Source organism: Manacus vitellinus, unplaced genomic scaffold (assembly GCF_001715985.3).
Source record: "Manacus vitellinus isolate BGI_N305 unplaced genomic scaffold, ASM171598v3 scaffold_6_pilon, whole genome shotgun sequence".
Classification (NCBI taxonomy): domain Eukaryota; kingdom Metazoa; phylum Chordata; class Aves; order Passeriformes; family Pipridae; genus Manacus; species Manacus vitellinus.
In genome coordinates this window covers 9753101-9777074 of record NW_021940750.1, presented here as the reverse complement: position 1 = coordinate 9777074, position 23974 = coordinate 9753101, and the positions used below count along the sequence as shown (strand labels likewise).

The window sequence follows — 23974 nt, the reverse complement described above, 5'->3', positions numbered from 1 at the left end:
ATATATATGAGTGGGAGTCTTCTGAAACAGTTCATGGAAACAATGGAGAAAAAGATGTTGTCCAGATACAGAGAAAACATTGAAGCACTAGACAGACCTCATGGTAACGTCAGCAAAAGAGTTGAAGACCTCTAATGAAGACCTCTAAGCAAAACATCTGAGTTCATAAATGTAACATAAAAAAAGAATACTCTGCAAATATCATTCTTATTTACAGCAGCAGCAATTAAAGGAGCAGCAAAAAGTACCAAAGACAGACTCTTTTATGTTGCTATGAAATAGACAAAACTTACACAGTCATGTTGAACAAGCCAAAAGCTGCTGTAATTATTCCAGCCTTCCTCACAAGCTGACCTATATTCCTAGGGAAAACATATTGCATCTGTTCAAAGTGATCCAGGGATATACCACAGAAGGTAGAAGGAAGAAACATTATGAGAACGTGATGAAATACACTTGAGAATTTTGAAACAAATACTGACGAGATATATTTGAAACAAATACTTTCACGAGAGTATCCATATGTTACTACGTACATCATCAAAATTGGATTTTGTTCTTCATTCAGAACCCATACTAGTCAAAACACGGAATTCCTATTGCATTCAAATATTCATTCATTGAATTACATTTATTGAAATATATTCATCGATTTACATTCAGTATTACATTCTACAGAAGTTGGATTTTAGTTGGCTAAACCTAATATGGCATCTATTCACCATTCTGCATCCTGCACATTACTGATATGTAAAATATTCCTCTTGGCCATGAGGTGAGAAGTGGGTGACAGACTTTGTCTTTATGCCTAGCTGCATTTATCTATTCAGTTTGAAATCTGTCACCTCAACTGGATGAGCAGACGAAGAAAAATGAGAGTTAATCATAAAAGATCAAATCCATATCCCATCTTTCCTCAAAAAGAAATGTCATTGAGCATGATGAGATCTCTGTTTGAGTACAATAAGTACAGTCTCTTGGTTATTTGGTGGAAGTTTTTCTTTGGTAAATTCCTTGGTTCTTTGGAGGTGGAGGGTTTTTTCTGATGTCGAACTAGAAGTTTGAAAGGAATCTTTGCGTGTAAGGGGAATTTCTGGCAGGTCCTTGTACCTCAGTTAAACCTTTTCTTCTTTAGGGCCTCCTGTTTAGCAGAAATGAGATCTCATAAGAAGCAAAACTAATACAAACCACTGTTCTCAGTTTGTGGGGACATGACCAGAATGTGCTAAACTCAGGGCACCTCCAGATGGCACATAGCCTTTTGAAGTTTACAGTTAACTACTGTAGTTTTGAGGAGCAGCTGGTCTACTTTGGTCTTTAGTGTGATTGATGTAGGATCACTGCTAGCACTTCAGTTTTCACTGCGTGTCCAGGAATCTGTAGCGTCTCTGAATCTGTGAAAGATCATATCTTTCAGCATATAACTGAAATACTTGAGACACTTTCAAATAAAGTAAAACAGTAGGCAAGAAAGGTTACCCACGTCTGTTTCTGAGCTTTTGAACTAACAATAGACACTTCTGCATGCATCTGGTGCATTATGGTGCATGTGTATCTTTCTGTATCCGTGTCCAATATATCTGTAAAGCACACAGTTTTAACTGTGATGGTTTGCATGCACAAATTTTGCAAGTACAGGTTTCCAGAAGACCTGTGTATATAAAAACCCAGGCTGGCTGCATAGGAAAATAAAAAAATCACAAGTGTTTGATTAGCCACCCAGTAGTAATAGCTGTATATGACAATGGACAGCAAGGACTGGAAATGACTGTCAGGTAATGAGGTTAATTTGAATGAATGAGGTTAATTTGAATGACTACTGTGGCAAAGAACACGATGGAAATGGTCCTGGAAATTAGTAATGAACTATGGATTTTGTACCGTGACAATGGCTTGATAAGTCAGTCCTAACTAAAGGTTGCAGTTCAATTTTAACAGGGATCACTCATTTTATTCCAGAGTAGTAGGTGATGCAGAACACCATTTGCTGTTATTTGTTTTCTAAATTAAATTTTAAAACTGAGAAGTTTAATTTCATGTATCAAACTTCTGCTGTGAAGGGTTGTATCACCGGAAAAGCTGACAGATTTATAATTAATGACAGTGAAGCATAACAATAGGATCAACTAAAGTAAATTAACAGATGTTGATTTCTATTTGAAAGAGAAAATTACACTGTAATTTAGGGTACTTCAAAATGGCACTTAAAACATAGAGGATTCTTTGGTCTTGACTCTAACGTAGCTATTTCTTTTGAGAGTGAAAAGAAAAAAGTCTACATGGCTAATGTCTATTTTAATGAGGCTTGCATTATTTTCTTGTTCAAGCTCTTAAGCTTTCCTGTGTATCTTTTCAGTTCAAAGACTCAGTAATCAAATGTTGCAGAAGTTTTCCACAAACTAGCTTTGATAATCAGAATTTTTTATGAATCCATAAGGTGTCCCTGTTCTGCTATATTGCCATCCTGCAAGTCCTCTCTTGAAAGTAATGAAATCAAGTGGCACGTCAACTGCAATGTCATGCATCTGCTTACTGGATGCATGCTGCTGCCATTATACAAGTTACCTTCCAACTAATTTCCACATTGTAATGCTCATTCTGTTCCATGAAACTGAACAAAGAGGGTCAGGAAATTGTGATAGCAAAGTAGATACTCTGTTTATCAAACTAGCAAAATTAGCAGAGAATATAAAGATATACTTAAAAATACATGCACTCTTTATACAAATTATTATGTCTACAGTTTAAAAATGGTAGGTACAGTACACATAATATTTCTGCAGACACAACCTGCTCTAGATGTTTAGAGAAAGTTTGGATTTGTCCTTATTTATCTATATAAATAGTTTCATAAACTCTATGCAGCCCTTATAGAACAAATTTTCTTCGAGGTATTTACAGAAGATGCTCAGATGTGATCTGAAACATAGAGAGTATAACTTTTTTAAAGTTGCAGCATGTTAAAAAAGCACACTTCCTTTTTGTGCACAATGTCACTCTGACTTTGAAAATCACCAAATGAAACAGAATAGTTTTCCCATCTGGAAATGAGACTTCCCATCAAAATCTACTTTACATTGATTAAAGTATTTACCATTATATTTGAGCACTTATTACAGTTCTGTCCATGAAGGAAAAAAATCCAAGAATAGCACTTTGACAAGACATTTTAAAGGATTTATCATGGTAAATTAGACCATTAGTCTAGCTAATCCAGTATCCTGCCCCTAGTAATGGCTAGGGCTTCAGAATACAGCTTCTGATTTGTACCTACTCAGACACTGAGTGTTATTTTTCAGCTTCAAGGTGATTTGTCACATGCTGTTTAGAACTGTCATGTTGTGTTATGCTCAGATGCCAAAGTTATCTTGTCTATTCTTTCAGAATTTTATTGTTTTTAATTATTTATTCCCTTTCCATGTCAATCCAAAGGAGAAGCTGCTCACTGTTACACAACAAATGAAACAAATAATATCTTGTTATCTGATTATATCAAATTTGTGTTAATATGCAATTTGAGCAATAACTGTCTGCATTAAATCCACTGAAGGAAAGGAAAATGTTTACTACAGTGTTGATTGAAGATTACAACAGGTGACTCCTGTAAGGAGTGCTTAGTGCTAATTGCAGAGTCGTGAAACTACCAGCCTGAAGTACCTCATAAAGTCAGGCAGGCCTGAGTGACAAGAAGGAGGCTGCCAAAAATGGTAAAAAGAACAAATACAAGGGAGGGAATTCTGTAAATGTCTCCTTTCTTCAGAATAAAAATCAAACTAACATAATTCAGTTCATTACAACAAAATTTCTATCACATCTTTTGTTTTGGAAGAATTAAATGCATTTTGCAACTATCTAAAAATGATATGCAGTGCTATTAGTTGGATAAAGTTTTAGGAGTAGAATTTTTAAATGTCTTGCATTATACAGATGGTAAAGAAAAGGGTATATTATACAGATCATTTACTGGAAATGCTAAAAAATGCACCAAGTCCAGTAATATTCAACTTTTTACATGACGTAATAAAAAACTGAATGATGAACTACTCCAGTGATATGCTACCCTCATAAAGAAAGGTGAGAATAGGGGTCCTCACATGGTTTGAGTTTGGCCTTATTTTGGGAGAGGGGAAGTTTAATTTTTTTTTTCTTTGTTAAGTAATTTTAGAATATACAAACACATAGATAAGTTCAGGATGTAAGTAGCAGCACTTCCATTCTATTTACCTTTAACAACAGTTAAATATATACTTGTTTGCTTTTTACTTTCCTTCTATTATTCTCAAACCACAGCGAAAAGCAAGCACACTTCATAATCCAGAATTAGCATGTCCACAGACAGGTGGTCTTGCTACTTATGAATAACTTCAAAATAATTTAACAGGATAAAATGAAAGAGCCAGCCTGGGGCAAGCTCCAGATAAGGTCCTCAACTCCATCACCACCTAATAAGTTAAATGTACTGAAAGTAGTCTTAGGCTAGTAATAGTGGCATTAGTCTCTGACTGTTGAGCTTAAGAAATGCTAGTATGTGCAGTGAATATGTATTCCTTGCTGCATTCCAATCTGCACTCTCATTGGCAAGAATTAAGGAATACTTAGACCTTGAGAGACTTCCTATTACAAACTCCATAATATTCTTAAACAGTATCTTATTACATACAGATAATACTTAGACAATCGACATGAAAGACTTGGCTCTGAAGAAAATACTGACAGTAGCCAACAGCAGACTTGCTTCTTTCTGCTTTCCTTCAATAACTTGTGCTGCATTTTGGAGACAATAATCTTAAGATTTCAGAAGGGGCAGCTGATAAAGTGTCTTTGTTTCCTAAAGAATAAAGGAGATGGTTTTGCTTGAGTCTGTATGTTTTCTGTTTTCTCCCAAAGAAAACAGAGTTTAGCCATTCATTATAGGCCATTAAAAGTATCCAAGATACCCAGTACCCTAAACAAAAGTCATGATGGCATGCCACAATATTTGTAGCCACTGTTCTCTTTAAAAAAGGGGTAGTGTATATTTCTATCTTATTGATAACAGTCTGTAGCACCAGCAATCTGCTCTTCTTTCTACTGTAGCTTGTTGCCTGCCTCTTACAAAGCAATATGACCCTAAAGAGTGGATGTAACCCAGCACAAATAATAACGGTTTGCAGGATAACCACAGTGTCATGCCAAAGAGGATACTGCTTCAGTCACTGGACATAGTGGGAAAAGGGTCTTGAGTCTTTCTGCCTGTAAGGCATAACCAGGGTAGAGGACACCTGAGGGCTCTCTGGTGAGAAGATGAGGAGTGTGCAGGGTTGCATGCACTTGAGATATCTTCTCAGTGAGGGAGTGCAGTCATTCTTGTGTCACATAAACTGTAGTGCACAGAGCACCATGTCATGCTAACTGCTGCTTATATTTCACTAAACCATGGGCAAAGAAAGGATGCTCAGAAGAAAGAATTTTGCTTTCTGAGACCTTTTGAAACGTACAATTTCTGCTAGTCTGTGAAAGGTCAACTAGGACTTGCATAATATTTCTAGTTTTACTATTTTGAGCTCAAACTCCAAAACAACTGCAGTGGTTCTACTTTTAATGAAATATAGACAAAGTTCTAGAAGGATAGCCCACATGCTATTTTCAGCCTGCAAAGCCTTGATAATCCATAATGGCATTTTGTAATTGTAGTGTGCCATTTACCTGAGATGCTGTATTCCAGGTGAAGTCCTTCATACAGTCGCTAGCATTATTGCCCATTCTTTCAATTGCATTCTAAGTAGGAACAGCCTCTCATGAAAAATTTTCAGGATCATTGAAGTGAAAACATACTGTTGAAGAAACATTACATGCAGTCGTAGCGATTGGTCAACTTCTGGTCATTCACAAATGTTAAATGCAAAGTATGCATTTAATATAATGGAAATTCCTTTGGATTCCTTTGGCCTTGTGTGAGTTGTATTACTGAGTTTCTCCACTGCATGCCTTGAACCCCTGTATTAGCATCAGTACTGCTCTTAGATATCTAATTCCCACTTCAAAGTTTCCCGTTTAGATCTAAAATAGAAAGAAAAGAGTTAGGACACCAACATCCTTCACCTTCATAGTTATACTCTTTGTACGGAGGAACATCATAGCTCCCCTTACACTGTTTTTCATGAAGGTGAATAGACTCCTGAGCAGGATGGATTGTGCTTTTTCAAGATGAAGTGAATGTACAGCTGGATTTGCTGCACAGCCCTCTAATGGAGAAGATAAACAAAGGACTTACTCCCACTCTTTTGCTGGTAGAAGTTTGAAGTGGAGCCTTCCCCCATTTTTGCACATATCAAGTAAGCTAGACAGGTAGTACTGCAGGCTGCTTGGTGGCCAATAATTTTCATGTGTCAGGTCCCTTTATATAGCCCTGTCAGTTCATCTAAATCATCATTTGTATTGCTACCTACTGTGCCAATTGAATACTCCTAGACACTTGTATTAGCACTCTTCAGTCCTGATCTAAAGTATCCCACTGTTCCTGTTGCAAAGCTCTTAGACAAAAAGGTGCCAAACAGTGTGGTGTTCACCGAATGAGATTGCAGTTCTTGACTTCAATTGAACAGTGTGGAGCCTTATTCTAGAGCCAGTATCTCTTTCCTAAGACACGTGTATAAATGCATCTATATGTGTGCACACAGACACTCATTTACATTACAACTCATTGTAGTTCCATGCCACTAATCTGATTGCCTGTTCTTTTCTGTAGCCCAGATGATTTACTGAATGCACTGAATGAGGGTATCAGCCGTGCTGATGTGATCATTACATCAGGAGGTGTATCTATGGGGGAAAAGGTATGCTAAATTTAAATATGCCTTGCTACAGTATATGTAAGAATTTCAAGCCAGAGTCTGTCGTCAGAGCTGCTGCCTTTGTATTAATGTTTATTAAAAAGGGATCCTCCTTTTCTTGGACCACTTATATGTGAATTAATTAAGAAAATAGTCTTCAATGCTATCCGTGTTCCCTTTGTTCTTGTTACTGTCCTATAGTAGACATAGTACAACAGAGGAGATTTTAATTCTTAATGTGATTTACAAATGTGTTTTTATTTAAGGAATGATTTGTGTAGTTTTGATGAGGAAGGTGCTTGGTTAATAGCACATGCAGTCAACAGACTTATTTTTGTTCTTAGAGTAGGTAAAATGTAGATTGAATTAAGATACTGTAAAAGTACTTGGAAAAGCAACCTGAGTATATAAAAAGCCTTTTTTTTACTCAGCACATCTGTTTCCTAAATATGCCAAAGCTCTATCTGTTACAAAAATAGTTTTAGCACATTTTGCACCTGATAGTCCTACAGAGGCAATACATATGAGACCTAGTGAGTTGATATATTTGCCTTTTGAATCATTAACATAATTGTTGATTGAATTCCTGTTGGTAATCCCTGTGCCAAAACCATCAAAGAAAATAGGGATACACAGATGCTAGTGGGGCATAGATGAACCTTCAGGACATTTATTAATCATGACTTATGTGAAGGAAGACTCAGATTCCTTTTTGGTCCCAGGCTGAATCTGTGAGTTTGGCAGGTAAAAGAAACATCTCTCCTTTTATAACTAACAAATACTAAAGACGGTCATTAGGAGATGGCAAACATGAGTTTTTGTCACTTTTTTAGTAGAAATGTTATTGTTGGATATATCATGAAAATGGGTAATTAGTTAAACCAGTGCCAACCACTTTCAATTACTCCAGTTGTTTTCAGTATTTTTAGAAAAATAGCCAAGGACAAGTGCTAATCTTTAAACTGGGAATGTAGTGACATAGTGCAGAGAAAGGAACACTAGGACGTGACTGGACCGCTGAATGGTCTTACAGACATTCATGCCTTCTGGCTGATTTCTCCCCAGTCTGAATTTGAGACAACAGCATAAAGTCAATAGGCTCTATATTCCACTGATGGTCTGCCCTCTGATACTGAGCTTTCTACTCTGTTTCTACTGACTTCTAATCAAATAACTGTGAACATCCAAAAAGTAAATAGAAAATAAAAATGGGGTTAATGCAATCAATAATTGAGAATTCATACCTGGCTGAAATGAAATGCTGCTTTCCAAGTATTTAAACACACACACATCAAGAAAAAAAAAAGAGGTGGGAAAACAGATGACTGTTACAGTCTGCGTCGTTAACCTCACTAAACACAACAGATAGGGTACTACATCTTTAAGCACAGCAATTTTCAATAAAGACTAAACAAGTAATTCACTTTGTTTTAATAACTGGATCAATTGTGTTTATGCAAAATCATTTAACTTAACTCACGTACAAGTCACCCACAGTTTTTCCTTTCTAAGGAATGTTAAATACAACCACCGTGAATTATACCATGTCCCCAGAAAATTACAATAATTACAGTATCCTGGAAAACTATGATTTCTACAGTACAGTAAAGTACTGATTTCAAAAGTACTAGGACATCTCTGAATCTACTGCTAAATAGGTTCCATGGCAAAAGTTAAATAACTTGATGATTTTAAGTCTTAATTTTGAACCATAAAGGTTTTTTTCCATCTTTGACATAGAAAATGTTTTAGGTATTTGTGAGGTCCTCTAAGATTCTGATATTGCAGGTGACTTTTAAGTAAATATGTTACTGTGTCCTTGTGGAGTCTGGTTTGGCACGTAAAATGAGTCTATACTTTACCTCTTCTTTTTGAAAACACTTGCTTTCAAATACTGGAAATTCCCCACTCAACTGTAGCCCTTTGAGGATATGGAAAGTCTTTCATCTTCACTTGATATTAATTAATTGCTTTGAATGCTTAGATGATGTAAAGCCACTTTGATGTTACTTAATTGATATTTTTTTTTAATTTAAACAGGACTATCTTAAACAGGTACTGGATATTGATCTTCACGCACAGATTCACTTTGGCAGAGTTTTTATGAAACCAGGGTAAGAAATCTTTTTGTTTAGGCAGCCTAAATGGAGGCTATATTGGGCCAAATATCCTAATGAAGTGCTTCAGTAGATTTCGGTTTTCCAGATATACTAAAAACTACAGAATAGATATATATGGAAAAATAAGCAAAATCAGTGCTATTCAGATTAATTATCATCTTTACGGGTGAAATTAACTGGAACAAAGAAATTACTTTTTATCAGTAAGAGATACTTCTCTGATAACTGTTGCAAATCAGGTTTGGGGATTAGTGGTATACCAGCATGGTATAAACATTGCCACAGTCTTCAGTGTGATCACAGCACTCACACTGACGTTGTTATGAGATAGCCAGGAAATATAAGGACATTAAACTGCTAGTTTACTTAAAGAGTATCTTATTTTGCTTCAAAATTTGTGTAAATTATCTTCCTACGAACAAGCAATTCCTTGAGAGAGGTGGAATGACAGCTAATTTACAAAGCTTTGTCTAATTGGCATATTGAGCATAGTAACTTTAAAGTAAGCACAATCCTTTCTGTGTTTAGTTCACCTCAGGAAACTGTTTCAAGCATTGCTTTCCTTTGCCGTAGTAATGCTCATTAATGAGTCTGCTTTATAGAGGAAATGAAAACTACATATATTGAAAATAGTTTCCTTTCACAGTGCAGTAGTGAAAAGATGTCTGCAGCTCTACCTCACTCGCTTTGGAGTGCAGTTTGTTTGCAAGCTAGGTTGGCATGGTCCAGCAATGCAAGACCAAGCACAGCTTTGAGAAATGATTCCCTCTAGTCCATAACTGTTGCCAGGGAGCAGAACTGGAAGTGAGTGTTTGCTATGAAAACAGATAAATACTTTTAGTGCCTTTGCATACAGTCCAGTAAAGAACTGCATGTGGGCTTGGTGCTTGTGCTGCTGCTGCCACCATCTCCCTTCCATAACAGGAATGAGTGAGCTGGAAGCGTTTCTTCCCATGGTGGATGTAGCCCAGGCATGGAAATTGCTCACTGCTTCTGTCATACTCCTACAATTGGTGTAGTGAAGTCCCTGAACTGGGATCTGCACTCCAGCCTCTGCTGCTGACAGGAATGGATAACTTGATTTAGAGAATTCAAAATACTAAATTCTAGTTCTGGCTTATCTGAAAGCGAGCATAATTCTTTCTTCTAGTGAACCCTCTGTAGCCTTGTAGCAATAAACTTTTAATAACTAGCTAAAAAACCTTCAAGAAATCTTTTTTCCCCCAAATATTCATTTTCATTTTATGCCACAAGAAAGATATTTTTTACTGCTACCAAAGCATTTCGTCATCAGTTCTTAATCTAAGCATTCTCATTTTCATTGTATGTAGTGCAATAGCAAATACTGTGTCTTGGGTTTTATTAACTGTGTCATAAAAGACCTTAGATATGAGTTGTGAGTTGGGAAAAAATCCCTTAAGTAAGTTCCAAGAGCAAAGTCAGAATTTGTTGTATGCCTATATTTTGTTGTGCTACATGAATGTAGAGTAGGCCCTGGGATTTACCATCCATCCACTTGATCTGAAAGTTGCTGAGCTCATGTAAAGTTATGTCCTGCCAGAAGAAAGTACTGGAAGACTTTACCAATGATGGTGTTGAAATCTCATATGAGAATTCAGAGTTTCTAGTAAATATGAATTAGCAATTAGATTTTTTGTACCTTGGTTTGTGCACTGGTTATAAGAGTTGGCGGTCTGATACCAGACCACCGATCTGGTTCCCATCATGTTAGAAACGTTTTGAAAGAGAAACATCAAACATTAACTTCCCCTGGTAAAATAGGATATTGATCAGTCTTAGCACATGCAAAACTAGTTGGTAATGACCAAAGTGTGGCAAATCTCCAAAGCTGCTTCTGGTCATCAACTATTATCTGCTGACCAGGTGAAAGTGGTCGGCTCAAGCCTAATTATTGCTCCTGTAAGGTATCATTTCTAATGTTTAAAATTATTTTATTAACACAGGTGTGTAGAATTCTATTTTCATGATGAGTCCCTTTTCTTTACCAGCCACATTCTTGAGCCAACATTACTCTTCTATTTGTATAACTGTAATAGCCTTCATAACGACATGCTAAACATGACTCGGGAGCAGCTCTGAAAGGCAAACAAAGCTCTTCACTGATAGACCTGGGTCTTACCTGGCTGCAGCTCTGGCTGTGGATCTGAATTTGTTCATCTGCAGGCTAGCTAGCATTTGCTGTCAGAAATACTGTTCTGTTGTCACTACTGCTGTAGAGACTGGAGTAAGAGAATTGGAGTCACTAATGTTATAAAAATTTGGAGACCCTTGTATGGAAAACAAACACAGCTCTGTAATTGCATAATTTCAGTATTACTTCTTTATTGATTGGCTTCTAGCATGAAGACAATGCTAGAATTAGGTTTTCGATTACTAGTTCATCTCCTTTTAGATGTTTCCTCTCCAGAAACAAACTCACCTACTTAAAACTTCATAGCTGAATACCAAGAAAAACTAATTGCTCTGTCACTACAAAGAGAGGATTATACCTCCAGTGTGGAATAAGCATAAGGTGCTAGTGAACTGCTGAGAAAGAGATATTCTGTTTTGTTTTTTTTTCCAAATGCTTTAAATTACATAATAATGTTAAGTCAAAGTCTAATGCAGATATTAAATAACTTTCCTTTTCCATAGCTTGCCAACAACTTTTGCAACTCTGGATATTGATGGCGTAAGAAAAATAATCTTTGCGCTCCCAGGTAAGATGTTTTCTGGATTACTTTTGTTGCTGTGCAGAGATGACAGACATGAAACAGAATAGTGACATCACACAGTACCTGTGCCTGGTGTTGGCATCCCTAAGGAAGGTACTTGTAAGATTTTCTCAGAAATTTCCAGAAGAAATGGACTTACAGGAATGTACTAAGGAGTTCTCTTTTATTCCTGTCCTCAGAATTTGCTGGTGTACAGGTCTTATTTCTTCCATCCAACAATTTCCTTGGGTTTTTTTATAAGGGCGTTTTTCTCCTCTAGCTTCCTCCACCTTTGCAGTAAATATCCTCTGTGTGTGTGTAAGTCATTGCATCCACTCTGATGTACTGAAAACGGAGACAAAAATGAGGGAGTGCCAAGGAACATGTCACAGAATATTTTTGTTTATCATGCTCCTACTGTGGAACCAAAAGAGGGCAGCACAGCTGCACCACTGGCCAATGCGTGCCCTGGGAAAGCATCTATTCAGAGTAAACATTTACTTAGGGATCCCTGCCTTCCTAGATCAGGAGGAATTTATTTTATTCGTATCTCTCTGGTTTTCCACGAATTTTGACACAGAAATACACAGAGTCATGTTCTTGATAAGCTGGTGGTTTTCAGATGTCTCTCTAGTGGTTTTACCCTCTTGTTTTAGTTGCTGTAGTACATTTTTTTTACAAGGGAGAGATCAATGGAGCCTCTGTTTAATCATAGTATTTACTTTAAAACTGTCATCTAGGGAGGTCCAGATGTGTAAGACAGTGGTGTTTGACAGATGGTCATGAACCTCTGTTGTGAGTCAACAGAAAACATATAAATCAGTAGAATTCTCCTCAGAATTTGTGTTTATACCATTTTTCCACTCTGTTAGGGAATTGCAATTTTTTCAAGTGTCTGGGAACCATTAGTCATGCATCAAGAGCCCTGTGAAATAGAACCAATACCTATGCACAATAAACCTTGCCCCAGCCCCAGACAAATCCAGGCATAGGACAAAGGCCTTGGAAGAACAGAGGCAAATGGTGGGGCCTGAGTAATATGGGGCAATTCTGGTCAGAGCAGGATTTCAGCACACCATCATCCAGAGTGTAGCTTTCAACAACTCTACTTACCACATGCCACTGCAGTCTTGAATGAAACATTTCCTGTACATAGCGTGAAAAGCCCTGTAGAGTTCTTTAGAGTGAAATTGCTATAAAAACATGACTTCACTTTCAGCAATTCACAGAGTAAATCAAGAGGGAGTCACCACCCACCAACTGTTCTTTGTTCTACAGGTAACCCTGTGTCAGCTGTTGTCACCTGCAATCTCTTTGTTGTTCCTGCACTGAGGAAAATGCAGGGTATCCTGGATCCTCGGCCCACCATCATCAAAGCCAGGGTAAGAAGCTTGTCCTGTATTTAAAAATTCTCTCAAGATGTTGAAGCACAGCTCTTTGGGCTTTGAAAGACTGCCGTGTTTGGGTAATCTGAGCCCTAGACTAGTTCTGGCAGTTGCAGGAAGTTCACACAAAGATACATTCTCAATCTCTGTTAATTGTAATAATCAGTCCCAATACGTCTGAGAGTTAGATGGCCATCTAATGGAGCGAGATATACAGATGCAGAGGAAGACGTTTGACAGTCAAGTGGGAAGGACACTTTTCTGTTTTAAAAAAGTGGTTGTTGTAACTTGTGGTAAAAAAATGCAGAGTAATCTGTGAATACCTAGAGTTGGATAGTTCTGCATTAATGATAGAAAATACAAACTTTAAAGCCTTTCTGTTATCTGTATAAGTAACCCGCATGACCCCCACCCTAAGCAATGTAAATCCCTTAAACTATTCACTCTTCTAATACATCATGAATACGGTAATTCTATTTAATCTAGATGCAAGGCATGTTATTATAATGTATTTTTCTTCTATTTTTGATTCAAATAATACACAAAGGAACACGTCACGTTTTGGAGTTTTCCTAGTGTTCTTGGCTATGCGCTTTTCTCGTACTGCTTATCCCATGTCTCTCTTTTGCGCTTCCTCCAGCATCCAGATTTTTCTTTACCTCACAGCTAAAACATTCTAAAACAGAGAGCAACTTGTAGTGACCTTCACTTTTGCATTCATTTTCCAATGTGTTCCATTAAATTCCATTGTGAGCCATTTCCTGTATGTCTTTTCATTTCAAAGATTGGCCATTTCCCTTTTGTCAGAGCTAGCAGGATTTTGAATGCAACTAACATTGTTATCTTTAATCCAGATAATGTAATCCAGAGATCAGAAAATGCTTTTTTCAGGAGAAAAACTATCTGTAAACTCCCAGTAAAGGAACAGTTTTGGAATATTCCACTTTAAGCATGTATACTCCATCACAAACTTTGATATTATAATATCACAGTTGTATTTTCCTTAAATACTGCAGTCTGTGCCTTGTACAGCTTCTAATTTTGCACTAGATACCATCTGACCTCAAAATGCAAGTTTTTTTTAAGGAAAAACAACTGAACAGATTGTTCCACTATATTAGACACTGCAATGTGAATGCATGACATGTTCATCCTTTCTTTTTTTCTTCTGCAGTTATCATGTGATGTAAAATTGGACCCCCGCCCAGAATATCATCGGTGTATACTGACTTGGCATCACCAAGAACCACTACCTTGGGCACAGAGTACAGGTTAGTGCCCTGTCACACAGACTGACAGACACTCACACAGGTCCTTGCCTTCCTACCTATTTGTCTCAAAACAACCAAACCTGGGCGCATGTTTTTTCATATAACCTTAGTTATGCAGACTGTTTTACTGACATACTTGTGCACCCATACGTGTATATTAGTACAAAATTCAGTCATGATATGACTTGCGAACCTAACCATTAAAACTTATATAATATAAATAACAGAAATGTGATTCTAGCTGAACTGGAAAAGTAGAAGAGATAGCAGAGATTGTATATGTTCTCTTAAAGTAGACCAAGGCCTTATTAGTTGTTTGCCACCTAGTGATACTTCAGGATACTCAGCTGCAGTTGAGGTAAATACTAGATTTTAATACTTTGTTAGCTATGTACTGCTAGAAGGCTAACTGACAGTTTCACAAGAGATTCAGGTCCTTAAACAACTAATTGTCTTTTTGGTACATCCAAATTGTTTAATAAAAAGCTCTATATATGTCTCCACAGGGAAAATATTAGTTCCTGACTGTTTACGCAGATAAAGTTCTTACCATTGATTCCATCACACAGCCAGCTATAAGTCAAGTTATTACTTAGATCTACAATGCTGTGTTTGGTTTACCTCTGTTTTGTTTTGCATCAGTTCTTTCCCTATACAAACAGACTATATGGAATAATTTCTCTGTCAATCTGGAAGTCTGAAAACTAAGAAACTAAAGGGAATGACTTTTTATTGCATTTTTGTTTTTTGTCAGTACAACCAATATGATACCGTTCATATTCAGGATGTGTTGTGAAGCCCAGTGTTCTTTTGAGGTGGTTCTCAGGGTACAGCTTGAGCTGGGTGTCTCTGGAGAGGGACTCCTACACCAGATCGCACCCTCCAGTTGTACCATCCAGCACTTGATCCCAAAATCCAATCACTTAATTCTGGTCAGTGGCCTCTTGATTTCTTATTGGGTTTCTTTGTTGCTGGCTTGGCCTTTTTCTGAAGTTACCTAATTCTCATGGAATTGGTTCCTTGATCCTTACCTTCTTCATTCTGCTCGTATCTGCCAGATTTAGCTAGTTCTGTGCTAGCAGCATTGATTTTATTGAAAACTATTTTAGCTACTAGTGCTAAGCTACTGATGCTAAACAGGAGTATTCTGCAGCCCAGCAGAAAAGGACCTGGGGGTGCCAGTCAACAGCTGGCTGAACGTGAGCCAGCAGTGTGCCCAGGTGGCCACTGGTTTGTATCAGCAATAGTTTGGCCAGCAGGACCAGGGCAGTGACTGTCCCCCTGTACTCAGCACTGGTGAGGCCACACCTGGAGTCCTGTGTTCAGTTCTGGGCCCCTCACTGTGAGAAAGACATTGAGGTGCTGGAGCATGTCCAGAGAAGGGCAATGGAGCTGGTGAAGGATCTGGATCACAAGTCCTATGAGAAGCAGCTTTGGAGTTGTATAGCCTGGAGAAAAGGAGGCTAAAGGGAGACCTTATCGCTCGCTACAACTGAAAGGAGATTGTAGCAAGATGGGAGTCGGTCTCTTCTCCTAGGCAACTAGCATCAGGATAAGAGGAAATGGCCTCAAGCTGCACCAGGGGAGGTTCAGGTTGGACATCAGGAAGAATTTCTTCACTGAAAGGGTGGTTAAGCCTTGGAATGGACTGCCCAGGAAAGTGGAGTCACCATCCCTGGAGGTATTCAAGAAACGACTGGACATGGCACTTAGTGCTGTGGTTTAGTTGAAATGGTGGTGTTCAGTTAAAGGTTGGACTCAATGATCTTGGAGGTATTTTCCAATCTAGATGATTCTAATCAGAGAGAATAAAGTTAATCAAACTTATTCTATAACAATATATTAAAAATATTCTAGACTGTGATGATTTTAATGTTTGTACAACTGGATTTAGGTATACAAGTAGAAAACTAATTTTAATAAGATTAGAAATTCGAACAGAAAAGCAATTTACTAGGACAAGATACATGTACAGATAATGTGGAAGGCTGGATAGGAAAGCAATCAGTAAAGGGAGTGATGATTTTGAGAGCTAGTCCGATGAGAAGCTGACTAATTCTCCACAGAGCTCTCTGTTTCCATTCACCTTGGAACAGGAAGATCTCAGCTCTATGAAAAAGTTAGCCACATAAATGTCTTCGCAATAACAGCTTTTGTTTGTTGTGTGATGCGTTGCAGCATTTGGAACTAACTGAAGACTTAATTGTTCTCTGTCTCCTGTAGGGAATCAGATGAGCAGTCGTCTGATGAGTATGCGCAGTGCCAATGGACTGTTGATGCTACCTCCAAAGACAGAGCAGTATGTGGAGCTTCACAAGGGGGAGGTGGTGGATGTCATGGTCATTGGAAGGCTATGATGTCACCAGCAAGAGCGAAGCTTTGATGCATGTCCACATATCATTGACTGTATCCTGTAATATGCAACGGCACAGCTAGTTTTTCTGATTTGGATAAAAGTTGATCAGTATAGTCAACATCTTGAAATATATTTCAAATGGAATTTAAATAAATACCTTTTAAAAAAAACTTTAAAACAAATCTTAACAAAGAAATTTATTCTGATTATATCAAAGCAACTTTTTCCTTTCCTTGCAATTGCTTTGTGTGTTCAATGCTAGTTCTAATAGCGGTAGCTTTTAGTAGACAGCAGTAGGTGCCTGCAGAACTTGTGTTTTTTCTCATCTTTAAGATACAACTACTTATGCTCTTAAAACAAGGCTGTCTGCTTATTTATACTAGCGTAGACAACACTTGGATTTCCCTTATTAGTATGCTTCATAACCGCTTCACAGAGAGCTTCTGCTTGTTCTTTATCTTGTATCTCGTGTTGATGTGCACAGTGCCAAAAGCAGAGTGGCTGCACTGGGAACCCAATGAAGCCCCGAGGTTTTCTCACCTCGCTGTGCTTTCAGGGATCTCTCTTGTCCCAGCAGCCACCCAGCTCAGTACTCTTGGGCAGTAACTGGATACCTTTTATTTCAACAAACAAAAAAATTGCTTCCTTAAGTGCTGACAGCCTTTTTAACCAATACATTTAAAAATGTACAGAACTAAAAACTAAAAAAAATCAAAGACTGATCTTGTACAGATATTAGTGTTACCAGCATTCATGTGGAAATCAAATGAGCAAAGAAATAAAACTAATGTTAAACAACTCTGTACCATAACATTTTCTGTAATGATATTGAAACTTAAATGAATAAAAAAATCCTCAATCATTATTTAAAATTTCACCTTTTCAGCCTTTTTGTTTGAAACAAAAAAGTAGTGATTTAAGAGGGTATTTGGGGTGGGGGAAGAGGACAGGAAGGAAGAGAAATAGTATGTGCAATCTGGGGCCTTCCTTCATGTACATTATCATGGGTGAACTAAAACTACAGAGTGAGCTCTCTCTCACTCACCTCCCAAGGAATAAAATAGAAGCAGTGTTTGGTGGGTGGGATTTACAATCAGACTAGTCAAAGATGGAGAATACTTTCTTTTTCCCATCTAAATTGCATAGCAATTGCAAATAGCCCTCGTGCTGCACTGCGTGGAATTTGACAAAGTGTTCTTTTCCTCTTTCTTTTTTCCCCCCATGAGATATGGACTTTTCAGCTCTTCCCAGATTATGTATTTTGGTAATTTCACATTTCATCTGGGATTAAGATCATAGCACTGCCCTACAACACCTTACTTCATGGAGTTCATGGGTAAAATGCTATCTCATCAGCTCCATTCATGAAGCCAGAACATTTGTCTATAGTATTTTTTGAAGACTTAGTCAGGGAGAACACAGAAAACTGGTTTTAAATCCTGACTACCACAGTGGACCAGAGCTGTAGTTCTATTATAACTGCATCAGGGCACCCCTGAGGCTGGTTTTAAAACCAAACTCTTTGTTTGCAGTGAAACAGCCTGAATACTCCCTGCATGGGCCATTGCAAAGGTTGAAGTCAAGTGTGTTTGAAGGCAATCCAGGGACTGATTGTTCAGGAAAATAGTAAGACAACTTGCTCATCATATTTCTTTGTTCTGGACTACATGTCCACATTTGTGATCACTCTATGTAGCAGCAGGATGATACCAAATTAAAATCATGTATGCCTGTGTTTACTGTAGCAATGTTGTAAACCACAGAAGAAGGAAGAGAGAGGAGAATTAAGTCCTCTCTGAGAAATAATGCAGAAGACTGCCTATTATAATTCAAAGGATTAATATTATTATATAGTCAAGGGTTATTATAGGCAGCCTCCCTGAAACAACATCTCAGCCTCGGCCATATTGATCACCATAACTGGTCTACTCTCACCTCCAGTCGGGAGGTCTGGAGACACACCATCTATAACGCTGCTGATGCTTTGAGAAAGCACACAGGATCACTCTTGAGGAGGAAAGACAACGCAGAAAGAATCGTGTCTTGGAGAATACACCACCTAAGGAGTCTCTGCTGTGCCTTTTGCAATTGGACGTGTCTATCTCGTATTGGCCTCATTAGCCACCAGCGTGCTTGTAACAAATGTGGATAGAGCCTTCCTAAATCTTCATTCACGAAGCCTAGCCATGAAAAAAAAAAAATTATAGGCAGCATATGTAATGAAAATCAGAAAATTATAAGGACACCAGTAACAACAACCTGAGGGAAGATTGTTCATGCAATTGGAGAAGCTAGATAAAGATAAAAGAAAGATGTGAGGAAACCTAGCCAGAAAAATCTTAGGTTTGGTTTACATTTACAAATATTGCTGAGAACAGTTGGCACAATGGTATGTATAAAGGGAAAAAAAAACCATGAAAATCATCTGTCATTTTTGCTGACACTTTACAAACATTTCTAATAGACTTTCATCCCAAATAAATTCAGGAGTATATTTCCAACCTAATATTTTTTTTGTGAGGTTATTTTGCACATTTCCCAAATTCAAGGTAAGAAATTCCTCGCTGAAATGCATTATATCTACGATAGTTTCCTTCCTGAAGCTAAAGCCAGCTTGTGTTTCCCATGAAAAAGCTGAACTCTAGGACTACAGGTTAGACATGGAAGGGCATTTATGCATGTAGTCAAAGAAAACAGAGACACCTCTAGGAGAGCAGGACAACAAGGTGGTCAAAGTCACAGCTATTTATGAAGACAAAGGGTTTGCAGTGGGGAGAACAGTTGTAGCAGCTGGTGATCATTACAGCAACAATCTGTAGAACAAGGTATAGTTTCCCATAGCAGTATTTGGTCCATAAATCACAATGAAGTGCCTTAGCCTCAAGATGAAGAATGTGATCTCTGTTAACTGTAACCCCTTTGCCTTCCTAGTGACAGCCAGTCTCAAAAGACAAAGCACAGCATTTGCACCCTTTCAGCATGATACTGTCAGCAGCTGGACTTCTATATTTACTCAGACTGAAAAAATTCACACTGCTGTTCCTTCTGTGTTTTCTTTTATGGATTTTTTTTTTTTTGCGTGTTTGATTGTTGGTTTTTTTCAAACTTGACTGTTGTTTTCTATTAAATCTATCCCAGCCTCCACTCAGAAAGATGAGTCACCGTGCCACATTTAAACTCAGCATTGAAACGCAGACAAATCTTGGGTAATTCGTGGGGAGAAAAAGCCTGCACATTTTGCAAATGTTACACCCTCGTGAGCTGCTGCTAGTTGCATGTTTTCTGAAAGGGCTTAGTGACTCATTCAGCATTAGATTAAGACTTGCTCTGTGCATTTGTGCCATATTGTACACAAGCTGATAAAGCCCTTGCAATATAAATCCTTCAAAAGGAGGATGCACAGAGGCTCAGTAGCTCTCTGGTTGTTAGACTGGTCTGGCTCGGATGACTTGCTCCATCCCAGCACTGTTCAGCAACATCCAGACTGTTCCGTCCCTATGCAAGAACTGCATTTCCATGGACCCAATTGAGGTTTAAAAATACAGGCAACTACTTAATTTTTGCAGAGTTAATTCACAAGCAAAACTGAAACCTTACCGTACACTAGTAACTCCACAGATAATCTGAGCATACCAAAGAAAGCAAATCTACTGCCATGATCTTGATAACCAGTGATTCAAAAGTAAAGTAATTTCAAGAAAAGTATAAGAGAAAATGGAAGGTAAGTGTGTATATAGATAGATATATATATGTGCAAAATCTACCAGATGCATTTGCTTCCCTTAAAAAAAAACCAACCTGATATTGCAACACATATATTACCAGCCACTAGCACAGGAAAATCTGTCCCACCAGACTGACAAGGAAGAATGCAAATTGGTTTTTGTTGGTACCTATCATTCTCACACATTTTACTGTGGTCCAAGATGGTCTGAAAGGATGCCATTGCCAAACAAAAATTGGAAAGATCAACAGAACAAATAACAGCACATCAAGGATGAAAAGCTTTTAAAAAACAACACAATATTACGTATCTGACAAGAGCATTTCCTAACTGTAATCAGTGACTTCATCATTTTGAAACATGGTGCTGGATGGACCACTAAGGGGGACCCAATTTTGCAATGTTGTGCAGACCAGACACTTGGCCAAGGGGAAGCCAACACAGATGTTTGCACACACGTGTTTCTACACTGGCAATGGCTGGAACTAACAGGAGAAGGGGACTACTTAAGAAATTACTGAGAAAGAAACAACATAATGCCAGAAACGTCCCTGTGCACTTTTTGATATATATTTGGGGGGAGGGGGAGCGGCGTTTTTTTGTTTTGTGTTTGGTTTTGTTTTGGTTTTTTTAATTTATTTTTTAGTGGTTTTTTTTTTTTAAATTAGCCCTGTGCAAAAAAGTGGCCAATAGTTGACAATACTTCTCTCAAGAGAAGTATAAATGCATGGCAAGTAGATAATTATCCATCTTTCAAATACTACCACAGTGTTTGTGGCAAGAAATCCCACATTTTCACAGTGTGAAGCAGCATCTCCTCTGCTTTATTCTGAATCTGCCACCTCCTAGTTCTGTTTGATGCCTCTCAGCTTTTGTGTTAGAGTAGATAAAGAGAAGTCACCCTCACTTTGCCACCCACAGTTTTATAGATGGCTATCATCTGAATTACAAGTCCTAATCTATGTAGTCTGCCCTTTGTGGTCACAGTCCATATCCAAGGGTCTATAGATTGGATGATCTCTGTCATAGAATCATAGAATCATCAAGGTTGGAAGAGACCTTTAAAATCATTAAGTTCAATCATCAGCCCAGCACTATCTCTGTAACCCCTAAACCACTTACACCATGTCAGCCATTCCTGTTGCTCCTCTTTGCACCCTCTTCAGGTTTACTATATTCTGTCTGAAACAAGATCAGAACTGCATACGTATTAAAAGGTGACTATCTCGTGTAACCACATAATGATGACTTCTGTTTGTTCTCTACTTCCTAATAATTTTTGTTCTTCAGTGCCTGTGATCAATGTGTTTTTATGTATCTTAAAATACAGATAACATTAAATTCTCATGTTTTATTGGTAGTAGTCAACCTAGGAACAGTAATTATAATTACAGTTTAATAAAATATTCTCCTCACATGAGTCATTTTACTTTTATCTGTGTTGAATTTCCTTTGCTGTTTTAATTCACTTCCACTCAATTTTGAATGATGTCTGCAGTTCTTGGTCCTGGTAAATAGGTATTTTCCTGTAATTTAGTTGATTTTAGTTCAATCTGGTAATGGAGACTTCATTGATTACCTCAGCTGAGGATCTGTTCTATATTGTGTGAAAAGACCTGTTTTGGTGGCTTGACAGCTATGCTATAATACTTATACTTTACCTTATTATGCCTGATCTTTTCTTGTGATTAATTGTCAGCTGGACTGCTCACAGCTGCTGACAGCCTCTTCAGCTGTGCTCATTTTAGGATGCTGTTGCATTGCTTTGGAGAACTGCCAGATGACCATCCTCACACATACATGGAGATGCTGCAGAGTAAAGAATTGGGCTTAATATTTTCCTATAGCTTTCTTATATTTGGGTGAGGCTGCTGGAACAGGCTTGTTCATAGTGAAGACTGGCAGTCAGTCTTTTGGGATGTGGCTCTGCAGAGCTCCATGTTTAGGGGCATGTGCTGCACTCAAAGGATTTAGCTCACAGGAACGTATAGGTGAGTCTATTGGAGCCACTGCTGATTACAGCAGGTCAGCTGTAGTATACTCTGCTTTTCTGCAAGCACAGCCTGCCAGGACTTCGGGTTTAGAGCTAGGTAGCTATTCATCAATAAAGTATTGAATAATGAAAATAAAAATGGCCTAAGAGCTATTTATCTGCCAGTCTTTCATGGGGGGAGAGGTACAGATGCAGGTGCAATGGTATTTGAGCCCATCTAAATAAAAGATAGTTAGTGGGCACTGTACATCCATGACTGACTTTCTGTAATTTACTCCCTAATGGCCAAATCTAATCAATTTGCCCAATGTGCTATGAAAAGCCAGAGAACAGAGCAGAAAATAGGATTTAATATGCTCTTGGCAATATGTGTTGCTAAGGAGTCAGGCTGCAGTCTTCTCCATTAACTGGTTTTTCTAAGAGGTGGTGACGAGGGTTAGATTAAAACAAAAAACAAACAAACAAAACTCACAACAAAAAGCCCCAAACCAATCCTCTGTTAAGAGGTGGGATAAAAAGCAGACATACAAAGGATCATAGGGGATGGTGGGTGGGCAAACCTGAATAACACAGTGTCCCAGCTTTTCCCATCACAGAAGCCGTCAGCCCATCACATGTGCACTTGTGTGTGTGTGCCTGAGTGAGGGGTCAGTATCAGCAACAAGAGTGGGATTGCAGTCTCAGGGGCTCATATATCCAGATGCCAGCAGCTGGGGAGACTGGTAACCAGAGGCCAGATACTGGACAGACTGTTTGAGCTCAGCTGCTGATGGACTACACATTGTATACATGCTTGTATTTCCCAGTAATGGATCTCCATTACTCTCCACCCTGATCAGTCAGAGAAGCAAAACAGGATGATGCCATTGGTGCTGTCTGTGTTTGTGTGAGTGCTGTATATCCAGAGCAAGACATACAACTACAAACTCCATTTTAAATTGGCTTGTTAACTCTCAGGCCAGGGCCCTGAGTGCCCCAACAGGCCTTAATTGCTCTGACCAGCCTCACCTGGGATCTCTACCCCATACCCTCTACCCCGGGGCTGGGAGTTACACTTTGGCCCCAGCTTGGTACCTAGTCCTTGCTGGAGAGAGGCTATAGCTGTATCTATTGTCAGCCCTGAGTCCTGTTTGGACTTCCTTGGATAAATATAACAGTTCTGTCTTCAGTCCTGCCTCCTGCTACTCCTAACTGGACTCCTGAAGCAGAGTCTCAGGATAGACTCCAGATCTGATTCTGCATCTTGTCTTGTCTGCGCCTGCCAGCAGATCCTGTTACCACCATCCTTAGCCCATTCCCTTGGAATTCTGCAGTACTGGAGGACTGTGCCTTGACTGTTCAAAGCAATGACTCTGCTGAGGCCATCCTTGGCTCCTAGCTCATCATCCCTCGTGGAGCAGACCAAATCTTGCTGTTCTCTGGCAACCTGCAACACCTGGAGAATACCTATGGAAAAACCTCTGATGTTATCATGCCCTTAACATCCTCATGTGGCAGATGAATACAAGCTACCTGTTACCACTACGCCCTGATACAACCAAGAAATGGAATTGTGAGAACACAAAGTGGGTGATGCATTACAACGTCAGCAGTGACTGG

At 38.5% G+C, this 23974-nt stretch overlaps 1 protein-coding gene and 1 long non-coding RNA gene across 3 annotated transcripts in view; one reads left to right on the top strand and one right to left on the bottom strand.

The window, feature by feature from the left end:
- GPHN (gephyrin) overlaps nt 1–17530 on the top strand; it is a 287967-nt gene extending 270437 nt beyond the window's left edge. For both annotated transcript variants that reach the window (XM_018082606.2, XM_029964123.1), the window contains 6 exons: nt 6728–6815; nt 8853–8926; nt 11588–11652; nt 12925–13028; nt 14206–14302; nt 16526–17530. In XM_018082606.2, the coding sequence (XP_017938095.2) occupies nt 6728–6815; nt 8853–8926; nt 11588–11652; nt 12925–13028; nt 14206–14302; nt 16526–16659 (562 nt within the window). In that variant the 3' untranslated portion in view covers nt 16660–17530. The remainder of the gene's footprint in view (nt 1–6727; nt 6816–8852; nt 8927–11587; nt 11653–12924; nt 13029–14205; nt 14303–16525) is intronic.
- LOC108641369 lies at nt 16247–22194 on the bottom strand. Its single transcript, XR_001921951.1, has 2 exons — nt 22044–22194; nt 16247–16713 (listed from the first exon to the last, which is right to left on the bottom strand). It is a non-coding gene; the product is annotated as an uncharacterized LOC108641369 (long non-coding RNA).
- Between the last annotated feature and the right edge of the window lie 1780 nt (nt 22195–23974).